The sequence below is a fragment of the Dermacentor silvarum genome, chromosome 6 (genome assembly GCF_013339745.2).
Source record: "Dermacentor silvarum isolate Dsil-2018 chromosome 6, BIME_Dsil_1.4, whole genome shotgun sequence".
Taxonomy (NCBI): Eukaryota; Metazoa; Arthropoda; class Arachnida; order Ixodida; family Ixodidae; genus Dermacentor; species Dermacentor silvarum.
This window is the reverse complement of record NC_051159.1, coordinates 127917665-127934183: the sequence shown is the minus strand read 5'-3', so window position 1 is coordinate 127934183 and position 16519 is coordinate 127917665. Positions and strand designations below refer to the sequence as shown.

The 16519-nt window shown below is 46.1% G+C and overlaps 1 protein-coding gene across 1 annotated transcript in view; it reads right to left on the bottom strand.

Moving 5' to 3' along the window:
• The window catches only part of LOC119456868 (obscurin), a 268352-nt gene that overhangs the window by 41748 nt on the left and 210085 nt on the right, over window positions 1-16519 (bottom strand). Inside the window, exon 2 of the mRNA XM_049669463.1 lies at window positions 5589-5812. Within this exon, the coding sequence (XP_049525420.1) occupies window positions 5589-5812 (224 nt within the window). The remainder of the gene's footprint in view (window positions 1-5588; window positions 5813-16519) is intronic.

The window sequence follows — 16519 nt, the reverse complement described above, 5'->3', positions numbered from 1 at the left end:
AATGGATACCAAGAGAAGGCAAGCGCAGTCGAGGACGGCAGAAAACTAGGTGGGGTGATGAAGTTAGGAAATTTGCAGGCGCAAGTTGGAACCAGCTAGAACAAGACACGGGTAATTGGAGATTACAGGGAGAGGCCTTCGTCTTGCAGTGGAAATAAATATAGGCTGATGATGATATCAAAATGTGAAGGCCGTAGGACTTTTTATTATTTTATTCATTGTTTTCTGTTGCACCGAGGCACGCTCGTGTTCAAAATTTAGGAAGGCTTGGTTTTCAACATTTCCCTCAATGTTGCCTAGAACCAAAGTACAGCCAAACACCATCAGAACTGGAGGACGCTTAAGCTTCGCCTTTAAGAGTGGAACGCGATAACATTCAAAGATCCCTGGCTGCTTATCAGGCTCTTTTTTCGTATATTCAAATTACAATCCAACGCTATCACGCCTGTAGGTTGTGGTTAAGTCGTACTTTACAATTTTTCTGACGGATTTTACTTTGAGAAATTCAATTTTTCTTCACTAACGTCTTGCGCCACGTAGGAGAGCCTGCTGTGGTAGGGGTGGTTCGGGATGATGGGGTTCGGTCTGATTATTTCCGCCAGACGCCGATGCTTGACGCCGAAGCCGACGCCGGATTTTCTGCGACACGGGGCCCTTAATGCTATCGCGTTAAAAAGTGTGATAACCGGGAATAAGAAAAACATACACTGTGTTGCGTTTTTGCGTTCTAAACGTCATAGACGCAAGCATGTAATATCCTCAACAAATGCGCTTTTTTTTTCTAGTGCGAGCTTGTAGTCCTTGCTCTAACGATAAAAAGCGATGCCGGACATATACCGCTCCCATATTCTGTAGTAGCCCTGTACTGCGCCCCGCTTATTTCAGAAGCGGATATATTTTGGTAATCCTCGCTGAGATCTCCTGAGCATTCTTCGGAAAGCTTTCCCGGAGGACGTGACAGCCAGGCCTTTCAAGAAAGCCCGCGTGCGTCATCGTTACCTACAATTCGAGATATGGCCTACGTCCACATCGCTCGTCGTCGTTACGAAGAGAAGCTGAGTTCAGCGTCGTGAGGGAGTTTTCAAAATGCGGAAGCTATCCATACAAAGCTTGTACCCTCAGCAACATGTCCTGAAGTATTTGTAACACTGCTAAAGTCAGCCGCTACCTTTCAGTACCTGTCGTGCGGTGAAACGTTTTTTTTTTTGTTCTGACAGCTCGATCATTAGGCCGAAGTCAGTTTGCTGTAGACTGATGGAAAACCGTAGGCGTTTGTCAACGCCCGATGAAATGATTAGATAGATTTACCTTGACATTTGTTGTCCATTTTGGCCAGACCAACCTATGTACCACGGTATGTACCACAACCACAGCTTCTCAGTTGGAGCGCTCAATGTGCTTACGCACAACGCTCATGCCAGCGGCGGGAGCTAGAATGTCGCCCTGGCTTCGGCAGAGCCGATTGAGCAAATCTTGACGGTGCATCCGCTTGGCTAGGTTGTTCTTGCAGCCGAACGCAATATGCTTCTATGGAGACATTTTAACCCTCAACGCGTGGGCCGGACATGTGCCATCGACACCATGACATTACGTGAGCGTCGACAGCACGATTCTGCTATGACAGTCAAGCCGACCACGGCATAATCCTTTGTTGTTGTATTTTTTGTGTATCTTCGCCCTCATTCGCCACGGAATAACTTTTTTTCTGCGATATAAATTACAGGAGCACTGGAAGCCTGAACATAATTGCCATTGTATCTGGTTAGGCAAGAAATGGTAAAATGTCTTTTCTCAACCTGAAGATGGAACTACACAGACACGGGGGGAAGGAACAATACTGTAGTGCCACTCTTGTCATAAATTAAGTGGTAGTATTGGTGCTGAAAACAAGTTGAATGGCTGCTTTAAGAACAACTCGCGAAGAAAAGAAACGAGACGAATGTAAGTTGCAGTGTATACGCAAAACCGACGTGTTCCCTAAATATTCTGAGGCGTACTGTAATCTTGCGGTCATGAAGAGGGAGATGGTATTCGTGGTACTTGATTATTATTTCACGTTTTAACGCGCAGGTTGCTCGAGCCTTAGTGTTTCCAGAAAATGAAATCTCTCATTGATCTCGCTAAAATTTCCACTTATTTCGGAATGAACTGAAATGTTAATCACATTTTTCTTTCTCTCTACTTTTATTGCTTGCCACCTGAGACTGTGGCTTCGCTTCATTGCGTGTGGCCAAGCTAGATTTTCCGCTGACAGTTTCTCGAAGTAAAACCACCAAGCACTATGCAAGACACAGTGACGTTTCCAGCTGCGGGTACCTCGCGAATAATACGCGCATGCCATGCAACTAGGATAGATTTCGCAACATCATAAAAGGAAAGTTAGTTCGTAAACATGACCCCGTGTCCAGGTAAGCGTCAACTGCGCGTGGGCCAAAATGCAGTGGGTATAGATTGCAACACCACTTTTAATGCGATTAGCATTCTTATGATGCTTCGCGTACTTTCCGGTATCTATTTATGTGCAGATCTATCGGTTTTGCCTGCACGCCAACTTGGGTCACTTGGTATAGGTCCCTGGGTATAGGTAACTCTTCATTGAACCTATTTTTATGCCAACTTGGGTCACTTGGAACTAGGACGCGTGCGAGTTACTGTTGCCCATGGGCGAAGAGATCGCTTCCTAGCACCGGGTATGTCACCGTACGTGCCACTGGACATGTGACGCTCTTCAATGAACATCTTCGACGCCAACTTGGGTCACTGGTTATGTGCCAATAAGTATGTGCCGTTCTTGAAAACTATTTGGTGCCATCTTGGGCCACTGGATGTATGCCACTGCGTATGTGCCGCTCTTCACAATCATTATCATAACATACAAAACCGATAATCACCGATAAGCGTATTGAGACGCTTGGCTCGTTTTCATTTGGCCTTACCAAGGCACAGCTAGAACGCAGGCGAGAGCTTGAGCGGAAAAGGAACGCGCGGATAACACAGGCTTCCGAGAGAGAGAGAGAGCGAGGGTGACGTAGCGTCGCGGCGATGCCCTCTCCCTTTACGCAGCGCCTGGCGCGCTAATGCAGCAGCAGGTGTTCCCTTTCACTCGCTCTGCTCTGTCGAGGCGCGCTGGTGACGTGGCGTCGCAGGCAGTGGGAATTTACCTGCCCATTCGCTGCTACAGACGACCGACGCCGACTTTTTAACTCAATAGGCCATTTGATGCTTTCGCAACAAACGTTTTGACGAACGCCACCTCGAAACGTTTATTTGGCTGTCGCCTCGGTCAGAACATGTGCCCAGATATACCTTTCTTTTTTTCTCTTTTTTATTGCCGAAGTCACTTTGCCAGCCAATCTCTTACATTAACAATGTACCGCATATTTCTGTCTAGTCGTGGAAGCGGCAACTTCATTACGTTGCTGCAAGTGCATTAGGAGTTGTCATTTATCGCGCGTAACCCGTTTGTTGCTGCTTTCACGGCATGCGAGGTTACTTCCCATCACGCTGTATTTAACATGTGTAAAGCGAGCTTTGCCACATGATGTATCATAATGAAGTGAAGCAACATTTTCAGGTGACAAGAAGAACAATTGGATAGAAAGAGAATGATTGTAAACGTTTAACTTCATCAAACTGGGAACGAAGGGAAAGTGTTGCAATTATCTAAGTTTTAAGAAGAGGTTGACTTGTTAAGCTAGCGCTGGCATCGTCTCTTATAGAACAAACAAAAAATATCACCGTATATAACAAAAAAGTGAAAGTAGAAGAAGAGAGAAGTTCCGCACACTAGTTTAATGGAAATTACTGAGGAATGTTGGAGAACACGTAAAGACGTGCATGATTTTGAAGACAAGTTGAACAACGTAACTACACATAATTTCGCAGAGCCATACATACAACCATACAACTATACATAGCTACACACAAAAAACAGACGTGGGTGCCACACGTGTATAATATTTCGTAATAAGACACACACCTACACACCAAGTATTTTATTATTTTTTTATTTTAACACAATTATACATAATTGCTTCTTACATATTGCACAAATGTGTTCCTTGAGCCGGATTACCCGAAGAGGCGGACCTTACTTGCATAAGAAATCAAAACGCAGAGTTGATAAATTAGGAAAAATGCACTAATTAGCTTTTTATCCAACATCTTTAGGCCATGTGCTGCAATTTATACGAATTGAAGCTAGTGCGTTCTCAAGGCACGTACACTTGGATCGAATTTTGGAACTAGCACAAATTTAGATATAAGCGCTGTCAGATTGGCGGTAAAAACGAACCGTTCCACTTACTTTATTTAAAAAAAAACTCCTTTTTATGGATTCGAGCACAAAATTAACTAAACACCAATGCATTTCGTCACACATTTTGGGAGTGCTTATCTCGAAACTGGTGTGTTCCTCAGAATTCGTTCGACGTAGATATGCCTTGCGAACTCACCGACTACAATTCGTAAATTGCAGCGTGTGCCGTGAAGCGATTAGTTTAAGAGCCAATTAGCGGAATGTTCATAACAAATTATTATTGATTGGAACCATCCCTGCATATATCTGCCTCTTAGAGTAATCCAGCTCAAGGGGTAGCACTGCGCTACATGCCATGAGCGATATTTTAAAATTTCTGTTTAGAAGTATCCTATATAGGATATTGTATTTTAATGTGTCATGGGTAATGTCGTGATTATATAATGAAAATGATTCCCGAAGGGGTATCACAGGAACAAAGAGACTGTACTCAGTGGTAGAAATAATGACGCAGCGCGAAACGCATAAGGTCGTTACCTCTATGCGTTGCGGTGGTCTTTCACAAATAATTATGTAGTTTCTCTTTTTCGATAATGAGGTTGGGGGATGAATTAAGGCGCGTTTATGGCGGAACATTACTCCGCGCTAGCCTTCATCGCGCGTGTCTAACGACGCTTTCATCAGCTAGGACTTTACAGAAAAGCGCGACATCCTGTTCCTTTATTGTTATTTTTAAAAAAGCTTAACGTGATGACGCGTAATTAGTGCTGCTGTCCACACTGCCACAGTTATGGAGGAAAGCCAAGAAAGGCCTTCTAGCACGTTCAAACTGGAGCGCGTTTGTGCACGCTTACTTGCTCAGTGATCACTTGTCTAGCCTAACGCACGTCCTGTTTTAGGGATGCGTCCCCTTATTTCTTCCTTAATAAAATTACAAGAAACAGTAAAAAATTAGCAGACGTGCGTGGACGATGAAAAAGCAAATCAAACAAGCATTCGAATGAACGAACCAGCGAACGAAGCAAGTGAACGGAACAAGCGAACGAAACGAACCAACCAAACGAGTAGATAGATGAATAGATGGATAGATGGATAAATAGATAGATAGATGAACAGCCGTGCATCCTGTCGGTTCCTTCGTTCGAGCACCAATTCGTTGTGGAAATCAGCCACTCGACCTAACGTGCATCCCGATCCCGTGTTTCGTAATTCAAACAACGAAAAATTACATTTCCCCCACTTTCCTTCCGCTCCGGGCCAAAGACAAAGCGAGCAATGCGAGCGCTAATGAGGAGCACGGACGCTCATCAGCGAGCAGGCAGGCACTCACGTTCTCCTCTTCCGGTTCCTTCATGGCTGGGTCGGCGTGGGACTGCGACAGGTTCGCCTCGCTGCCCCCGGCGCTGCTTCCTCCGAGGCGCACCTCCTTGCGCACCTTGTAGGCGCGGAAGGTGGCCTGGATCTTGGTGGCCGCCTCGGCAGCCGCCTGCGCGTCCTCCTCGGACCCCGGCCGCTGGTGGTTCGGCTGCTGCTCGTCCTCCGCTGACTCGGGATCTGCGCCAAACGATGAGAAAGGAAGACGGAAACGTCTCATGATTTTCCGCAGATACAATGCACCTTATTTGGGACGGCGATAACTAAGCAAGTCAACTTGTACATTCGAAAGACAGACGAAATGACCCGATGGACGGATATACGTATATAGGAGGACATCCCTTACTGAACGTGATTTGGTTGCATACTTTAAATCAGCGCGTGCAACGAAGGCAAATACGAAAAGGACACGTGACAAGCACTTTCCAAGAACTCAAGAGTATTAGCAGTTTAGTTGGTCGGTTGTATTTAGTCAATACGTCCGGATTGATACGCGATGATGTGACCATACATGTGTTCGGTTGCAGCTTTTACCCGCCGTGGTTGCTTAGTGGCTATGGTGTTGGGCTGCTAAGCACGAGGTAGTGGGATCAAATCCCGGCCACGGCGGCCGCATTTCGATGGGGGCGAAATGCGAAAACACCCGTGTATTTAGATTTAGGTGCACGTTAAGGAACCTCAGGTGGTCCAAATTTTCGGAGTCCTCCATTACGGCGTGCCTCATAATCAGATCGTGGTTTTGGCACTGTAAAACCCCATAATTTAATTTTTTGCAGCTTTTATTCAGAGACTCAATAAAAAATTTTGGTGCTTGTACTCTCGTTACTGTGCTGTGTTATATAACGAAAAAGACATTACAAGTATCCATTCACGTTAACGGCAGCTATTAACAGTTAATATAACGGCAGCAGTTAACGCGAAATTCTGGAGTTCTTATTTTTACTTTGCAATATGACGTTACCTTATCGTTTCGCTCGCCCTGTCCTGATGCCCTACGATTCTTTTTTTCTCGCAGAACGGGAACATCATCCTGTTCAGTCGACAAACGAGTTGCATGTGATCACACTTGTGCTTAACCGACATACCAGCATAATTTTATTCTTTCTTTCTGGTGAACGTTTTTGCGGACACTCTCGTTGCGCGCAGCGTATCATACAATGTGTGATGAATTTTCTGAGATACATATCCGTATTTTGACGTCGATACATTCCGCGCTGTTGCTCTCACATGGTTGCCAGGGAACGCATAGATACGTTTATTGCTGCCGTTTGTTTTTGGACTCTGCTGATTCATATGATGTGTGGTCGAGTGGTTTCATAGTTAAGTCGCATACCTAACGGCGAGAATGTGACTCTGAACTGTGAAATTTGGAGGACCAATTAGTCTACAAAACGTGTTTTTGGCACTTACATCGGAGCTTCTACGGTGGTATCTTGTTCTTTTTTCAATCCGATTCAACTAAGTTTTAGTGAAAAATCATATCAAAGAACATAGTATCCCTTTATTGCACGAACAAGTACGTACCAACGTAAAAACTGCAAGCGAGACCTTCTACGATCGAATATTGGCACAGGCAAAAACACGCCAACCTGACGAGCAATATAAACAATATCGAAGTGAACTATAAAATAATGTGACGAAATATGCAAACAGGATGATTTATTACAAAAAAGGAAAAAGATGGATAAAAAACGAGTGACAGCTGTTTACAACATATGTTCATCTGAAACGTGTGTTCTCCAGCTTCGTTTACTTGCACTTGACGCGAGTGGATTGAAGCAGAAGTCGAGCTGACCATAACGGACCAGACAGTGTTTACATGCATCGTTCCAATCGGATTGGGCGAGTCTAAACAACCCCTTGCAGGCGGGTTAATTGAACTCGCATCGTCGCTCGCTTGGCCCGACCCACTAGGGTTTACAAGAACCAGACTACCAGTTTTCGGCCCGACAAGCCGATTCGACCCGACTTTATCGGATTCACGAAACGTACAGCTTGTGTTGAAGGGGGATCGAACGGCGCAAAAGATGGGACGAAGTTTAAACGACAGACAAAGCACAGTTCAGTACACACTCCTAGTGTTGAAGCACGCGGCCAGCCATTTGGCCACCACTGTTTTCGTTAACAATGTGTGATTTATTGCGTGACAAATTTCACCCGCGAGAACTGTTCATAATAAAGCCGATTCAAGAATAACGTGATAGGTCTAGAGTGAGTGTACATTCACAGCCCAGGTACAGTTGCGGGCAAACAACCTCCCGAATAACGAGCGAGTGCCGTTTGGCTTCTGTGACCGACTGCGAGGAAGCAATCACGGGCAACAGCTCACAGCGCTAATCGGGTCGTTTACGCCGCCTCGCCCACAGACAAGGTCGAGCTCCGGGAACGAAATGGGCGTGTTATATTCGCTTACCGGCGTTAACCACTTAGCGAGATTGCTTAGCCTCGTTGTAGTGCCCATGTGAATAACAACTAATACAAAAGAAAAAAAAAAGCTCTCACAGCATTCGGGTCGGCTCATCGCAGCGGATGCGGAAGTGGTTCACGAAGAAACGCTGTGCGCTCTTAAATAAGGGCACCTAATTGCACACGCATTACTACAGAATGTGTCACAGTAGTCACAGTAGTCACATTAGTCTTGCGAATACATACTGTCCAAGAACGTCTTATATGAGTCACAAATGCACACAATAATGTATAGCTTATAGACCTTTTCATCGGGCGAGGAGGAAAGGGCACGCGGTGAGCCTTTCCTCCTCTCTGGCTTGTGAGAGCCGGTGCGGTGCTGCTTGAATGCGTTGCCGTCGCGTGCTGCGCAACGATTTGGTTTAGCTCGTTCTCCGTGAAGTTTACGCTATGTCAGTTCATACGGAGGTCATCGAAGAACCACTGTGTAACCTTTCGATGCAGCGGTAACAACAGTATGCGGAAATTTCTCTTAGCTGCGCGAACAACCCGTAACAAGCACAACAAACACGAGAGGGAACCACATTTCACAAAGAGCTGTTCCAAACATTGCTTTTTCTCGTCGACTGCACCTGATTGGAACCGTCTTCCTGCCCACGTTGTAAATGCCAACACCCCGATTTGTTTTCAACCCTTGTTCCACATTGCTTGTAAGGATGCTATTTGGTTTGCTTTAAGGTATTGCAGTGGTGATGTGTTACCGTTATTTCATTTTGATGTACTACTGTGTTGTTGTAATGTATTGCACGCGCCGTGGTTGCTTAGTGGCTATGTTGTTGGGCTGCTAAGCACGAGGTCGCGGGATCGAATCCCGGCCACGGCGGCCGCATTTCGATGTGGGTGAAATGCGAAAACACCCGTGTACTTAGATTTAGTGCACGTTAAAGAACCCCAGGTGGTCTAAATTATTCCGGAGTCCCATACTACGGCGTGCCTCATAATCACATCGTGATTTTGGCACGTTAAACCCCATAATTTAGTTGTTAATGTACTGCACATCTGTATTTTTGTATAGCGTCACTGAATCGATAAGTTACGATGCTTGCCTCTTTTTGTTTTAATATTGTCCCAAAGTGCTAGGGTACTAATGTAGCGTTGTACTGGCGTGTTATGATCACCACACCTATCTAGGTCCAATGTTGGACTGATAGTATCTTCAAATAAATAAACGTGTGACGTGCATCACCAGCCACGGTGTATGTAGATCTGTGCTGTGAAACATTTTGGCTGTACAATACGTTTTCGCTCGGTCAAGAGAACCGACGTCTGTGAATTGCCAGCGTCTCATTGTCTTATCATCTGATCGCTTGGCATGGGAACTAAACCTTAAGAGTTTTCATGTACGGACAACGCAATGCAACACCCAAACGTCTAAGCTCCAATCGTTATAACACACTTGCGTCAGCCACCGGCATCGTTCTCACGCAATAAGCAGACTTGAAATGCGGGATTTGAAGTCTAGTAGACATGAAGTCACTATGCTATGTCTACGTTAGCCTCCTGTATGAGGCCGATGGAGTTGCACATAGCCATCACTGCGGTTGGCAAACCAGCATAATACATATTAGTTTCGTGCTTCGCAATTGACTTTTTGTCCTGTAGAGCAGTTATATCCAATAGGGATCGTACACGCGCGCACACACACACACACACACACACACACCACACACACACACACACACACACACACACACACACACACACACACACACACACACACACACACACACACGCACACGCACACACACACAACCAGACCGTGGTGGCCGCGTTTCGATGATGGCGAAATGCAAAAACGCTCGTACAATTAGATTTGGGTGCACGTTAAAGATAATCCACAAGGTCAAAATTAATCCAGAGCCCTCTATGGATTACTCGATAAATTATGGCGTCTCATAGCCTCAGTTGTGGCTTTGGGACGTTAAACTTCATACATAAACAAAAAATAAACAGTGACCACAGTACCGTCACATATTGGCTTAACAACAGTTTCCTTCATTCGCGCCAACAGCGCGAAGAAAAAGGCTGTCTAACCGCATTGCAATGGTTCTGAGCTCGTCTTTGGTCGCTGTCATTTAGCGGAGAGGTCAGGGGCAAGCACAAAAACTTGCAGTATTTCCAGCCGTGCAGCGAAGGGGCGTGGCCGCGCCAGAGAGTGAGAGCCAAAAATATTCCTATAATAGGCGTCCAGCGAGGAAGCCCAAGTAAGGATCATCGCCACGTGACAAGCGCTAAACCACATAACCCAGCCATGGGCACAAAAATGGGTCAAGTCGGTCGCGCCGGTCAATACAGGACGTCCGGTGATCTTCGATATTTCCTTTATTTTATTTATTATTATTATTATTTTTATTTGTTTACGGGGCAAGTTGATAAAGTTGCTCGGGAAAAAAGGAGTCACCGGTCCATTCATTAAACGACGTCGTGTCGTTTGTCACGGTGCCTCTCCTGGGCGCGCCGCAATTCTCGCGTAAGGCGCGCAATGTTCTGCACACCCCGCGTCCCCCGCGCTCTTCCCACTGCATTATGAAGAGCCGCCGCCATGGGCTGAGGTTCCACGCCCGCCATCAGCGTGGTGGCCCTGACGTAGGCTCGCCGCGGAGGGAGGCGAACGCCCTGGTCTTTTACGGCTGCCACGGCGAGAAAGCGCTAATAGACCTGCTGGGAACGGGAAACAAGGGCACCCAGCTCGACAAGGGTTGCAAAGACGCACGCGACAGGCTTTCTATGCACAGCTTTGTGGGGCTCACGTCAGCTGTTAGGATTGAAAAAAAGAAAGAATAATTGGTCTGGTAGCCCCGCTTTTATTCCCGAGATATTTATGAATAGGAGTAGGTGATCGATGGAAACGAGCTTTGCTTTTGCAGGTGTCCACTTTTTCCCTCAGGAGTTTCCAAACAGTAAACTAAGAGCGCGAAGGTATAGAACTTGGACCATTGAACAATTACAGTTGGACAGTTAGTTTAATCATGTTCTACCATTAAGTCCAGACTTGCACCTTGTTTCCGAACAGTTTTTTTTAAACATTTTTAACATATATAGAGGCACCCGAATTAGCTGATTTCCTCTTTCTTTTTTGCTATCTTGGGGACGCACGATACCGAATGCCCTTTCGTGCCTAACACAATGCAGATGTGCAAGTGTCGCAAGCGATAAGAAGTGGTCCGATTTCTTGGCTGTGTAGCCAAGAAATCGAATCTATCCAAGGTGATCGCTCTCTCTCTCAGTGAGATAAGTGAAAGATACGTGAAAGTCACACTTCCACACATATAGGCGTGTCCGTCAAAGAATAATGTCCGCTGAAAGCTGACAAATTTTGTCTATATCTTTTGAAATTAGCGCATAAATGTACAGCCTTTCTCGAATATATACAGACGATTCGGCGCTTTTACTATAGGTGTCGATCGACTGTGTGTTGAAGATCTCTGTGGAAATCCTGACACTCCAAACATCTGGATGATGAGTATCATAGCTTGTTTCGTTGCCCAGGGTGATCGTACTTATAGCATACCACAACTTCCTAAACAGCCTGTAGTCAGCCTGGTGGTCGCAGACACTGAAGCCAGTATACTTTTGACAAAGAATGCAGATCTGTGTAAAACCACTTTGGATGGTTTCTAGCGCGACCTTAGAGTCCATTACCATCACGAAAATTAGTGGATCACCCTAACGCTATCCACTTAAGTATATCTTCGACGGCTCCAGAATCGCCCAGGGTCAAGAAGAGACTGTCACTTGGCCTGCCAAGGGAATTCCGAGTTTATATAAAAAAGTATGGCGTGTGCCACAGAACAGCAGTCTTTAGCTTCTCTCACAGTACAGTCTATGTACAAGTGAGTGTCGTCACTATATATATTTTTTAGTTGCTCAAACAAGCTTCCACAGTGCCTGCTCGCTTCAGCAGTGGGACTGCATCCATTCTGGTAAATTCATGGAACTCGAAGTCCCGAGAGGAGGCGTTCCTTTATTTTCACGGAGTTTATCTTCTCGAGGCTGTTCCGCTAACAAGGAGCACTGAATGACGAGGAATGCGCGCGGGGAAGAAGGGTCCTCGATGACTCGCTCAATGTTTCTGAAGAAGCTCTCATTCAATCCCGATCGCTCCTATAGGTGAAGTAGTAAATCAAGTCACAGAGAGGCCTGCAGTATGGCCTGCACCGCTTTAGCTGACCGCGGGTTTCCAATGGTAAATCGCAATTGCAATCACAATCTTCACATGCAAAAACTTACTTCGAGGCAGCACCTATTGATGCATGGCATCTCCCACGAATCGCGATTCCTCCTAAGTTGAGTTCGTGCCGCTTTTTAACTAACAAAACGCACTTGAAGAGAAGAGAAACAGGATGTCATTTTCTTGCGTGTTCTTTCATAATAAGAAAGCATACTGATAGCAAACACATCTGCGACAGACGCCAGAAACATTGACGGAAGTACTCTTTTCAGCCACCGCTGGGAGACAAAAGAAAAAGAAACATTTCTTTTTCGAAATGCCGGTGTATCTGTGCTGAGCTGATCCGGCCAAATCGAAACTTTCTTTTTTCACGCGTGACTTTGCTTCCATGTGACCGATTGCTTCTGTGTCATCCGACGAACCACCGACGCTGTCCAGGACAGAAGCGTGCTTGATGCGCTTCCTTAATTCGCTCGCCACGTCCCACCTGGCATCAAGCCCCACGCTTTCTCTTTCTTCGCTCGTTCCGCAAAAAAAAAAAGAAGCATTCGGGACACTGAATCGCAGTTCCTCCAGAAAAGCGTTTCCCGTGTTTGCTTGTTCACCGGACGGAGAGATCTCAGCTGTTTTCGGCTCGAATTATCCGAACGAGGATAAAAATAAACGAAGGAAGCGCTGGCCGAGTATTAAGGCTCGTTTCGTGCACCTCAATTATCTAGCTGTCTCGAGTGCTCTCCCGTCTTAATTTATGGTGGACACCTGGTCGGCTTCGCGGTTTTTTCGCACGACCGCGACAGCGATTTCGCGAAATTCGCTTTGCGCGGAGATATAGCGCGAGCGGTAATGGTTTGTCTTGGTTAGTACATAGCCGCAAGAGCAACCGCGGCGATTCCTCGGATGAAGCGTCCGACGCCTGCCTCACCTTGCGTTGCTGCTCCGAAAAATCGCGACGAGTAATGAGGAAACCGTGCTTGATAATAGATAGTTTTAGAATTGTGGACCCAAGAAAACTGCGAGCCGCAAGTGCGCATGCGCAGAACCCGAGCCATCCATGGGTTCTTGCGTTCACGTTGACCCAAGACCCAAGAACCTAAAAATAGCGTGAGTCTCCCAGCCGTCTTGGGTTTTAAAACAGCATACTTAATTCGTAGTACTCACACAGTGATCACGTTTATTACATTTTTATTGTTTGCCCCCCCCCCCCCCCTTTTTTTTTTCTCTCAAGCATGCATTCTGTTCGTTTTCTCTTGTGAGAGCAAAAACTATTATTTTCTTGCTTTCAAGCACCTTTTTATTTTCGCCACTGACCCAAACCAGTCTTCGGTTTCCAATTCTAAAACTCTCTAATGTTTCTATAGTGTGCGCTTAGTGCGTTATTTGCGCAGTCCGGAAAGTTTGCACCTGAGTGTAACGTGAGAAGGCAGAATACCAGACTACTAGACATAATACTAGACGGAACTGTACAGAAATGCTAGGGTGAAAAGCAAAAGGCGGCGCTCTTTTGTAGCGCCGCCCTATTTTGCTATAGGTGAGAACTAACATTAAGAACTGTTCGTAAAATGCTGACGCGACGGATCGCACCGGTTGCCGTGGCACTTGCATCGATGCTGGCGTTATCCCTCGCGAGCTCGCTTTGGTATAGCACATTCGTGTACTCGCCACTTCAACTCCGGAGAGTGTCACCTCCACGAAACAAAGATGTCTCGCACCATAGTCGTAATTGAATAAACCTTTCTTCGTCTTCTTCGCTATAAAAGCGCTGGTAGTTTCTCCGCAAAAAAAGAGAAAAGAAATGGTAGCCAGATTAGAAAGCAAACACCAAGAACAGGCGTCAGTAGAGCCAAACTCCAAATGGCCGCAAGAATTTTCAAGTGCACTCTTTAGCTGATGCTGTAGTCTTCACAGATATTCTTCAAATGTACAGAAGTTTACACGAAGTGTGCTAAAAAGCTTGAGAACTCTCCGCCAGTTTCACCCAGTTCGACGATCAGACTCTGTCGAAGGAATAATTCTACAGCTTTGTCTCATCGTCAGATCAGAAGACCGTGCAAGTGTTACTGCGCTTTTTGTGGTCCACCGGCCTGCGTGAACGCCGGTAATAGAAACGCCCTCCTTGTTTTTTATCTCACACACTCTCTCTCTATTTGCCCTCATTCCAACCCCTCTTTCCCTCACCCCAGTGCAGGGTAGCAAAGCGGAAACCCTTATGTGGTTAACCTACGTGCGTTTTCTGATGCTTTTTGTCTGCATGCGGCGATTGTTTGGAAATCGCCGGAGTCTCTCTAAGACGGTGGATAAGCCCAAGGCAACTAACGTTGGCACACGCATATGGAACTTTAGTTGGCGAGCCGCGAACCGCAATAGGAGAAGACAAGCTCGGACAGTACAGGACAGTTTGCTATAAAACTGGAAGGTGCTCCTAATAGTTGGCGCTCTAAGTAAACTCCACTGCGCTCAGCGCAAATTCAACACCGGTGATCACAGTTCAGAGGCAGGCACTCAAGTGACCGCGGCAACAGAGAACTAGCTTTTAAACGAAACTGTCAGGGAGGGACTAACTACTGTATCGAGCTGAAAACGTGCGCACACTGTATATGGTTTGATAATGCAAGCGGCTATATCCCCCCCTCCCCCCCCCCCCCCCCCCCCCAACCCACCCCTCATTGCACAGTGCTATGTATTTCACTACAGCACTTAGCAGCACGAAACAACCCGTTAGAGAGCGAGTGATGCGATAGAAAAAATAAAGCAATTTAACGAAACCGAACGAGCCTCAGCGCGACAAAAAAACATAAAGAAATAAAGCAAGAAAAAAATAAAGTAAGAAAGAAAGGCGTCGCCAACGCAGCATGGTAACGCACGATGTGATTGATCCAAATGTATGCGATTGAACTGCCAGCGTGTAATAAATCGGTCTATCATTCAAGCAGTCTAGGTGCATCGGTTTATATACTTGTACGTCACCAGCAGACACGGCCGAGACATCTGCAAGCGTTAATTTCCTTTCTTTAAACTGGCCTTTGGTCCCCCCTTCGCGTCTATTGACTACTCTTAAAATCCATACCGCACATATAGGCGCGCCCGCCATCGCTCACAATGGAAAGGTCAGGCTCATATCCGCTAACCTTTTCTTTTTTTTGTCAACAGTGAGCTCCAAAGAGAGTGCGACTCGATGAACACCGAGTTGATCGAGCGCTCTTGTTATACCGGCGTCACTGTGCGCTGCCCGCAAACACGTGCGTCGCGGTTGTGACAAAACGCCCTCTCCCGGACATTTTATTGACCCGAGCAGTACGCTAGCAAACACCGGCTTTTACTTGAGGTTTCTGTAGCCTTAGCCTTTGAACTTGTCGATCGCTGAAGAAAACCTCATCGCCTCAGCGATTCTTGGTCTGACTTTTGTATTTCGGTAAGAAATCTATACTTTATATGGATCGACTGAATTTAACGGCACAAAGCCACACAGCTGCAATGCGAGACGACCGATATAGGGCAAATCTTGGGGTTAACTTTGACCATCTTGGGCTTTTTAACATCTTGCCTCCCGCCGGCTTCATAAAAAATGTGCAGATCCAATGAACCTGTTGGAGTCTGCGTGAAGCGAAACTTTAATAAAGCGGGTAATTAAATGGTTGCTATGCTATGCAACCAGACTTGTACACGTTACAGAAAAAAATGTTACCGATGGCGAAATTCCCTAAAACCGTTGTCTTAACCCTGGTACAGATCACGAAGTTATAACAGGCACTTCAAGGTGCTCCCGTCTAGATACATGACTTTTCTGTCAACGAATTGGTTTCGGCAGCGCGAAACGGGCAGGCGTATGATTAGAAGCTCGCCACTGTACCAGAGTGCAGGCGACTGGCAACATTCACTTGACACACTTCGTCCTTTGTTGCTTCGAGCTGTTTTCACAAGTATGAAATAGCAACACGCCCAACCTATGGCTCTGTTAACCCGCACTTAGGCGGCGTCTTTTTGTTTTCCCGCAAGCGGGTACAGAGTGCATGATAGTAAGCAACAACACTCGAGCGCCAAGCCTACGATGTTCGCAACTACCTCTCCTGATAACCATCAGCGCTATCTAGGAAATCTTCACGCATGCGTATTAGAACTATGTCTGGCTGATCAGCCGTGTGTGCTTTCAGTTTACTTACTGCCCCTACCTATGGTACTGACATTACTACCGGTACTTGTACTTGTGCTGAGTATGTATGGTCCGACCTGAGAGGGAAAATCTAAGTTTCATT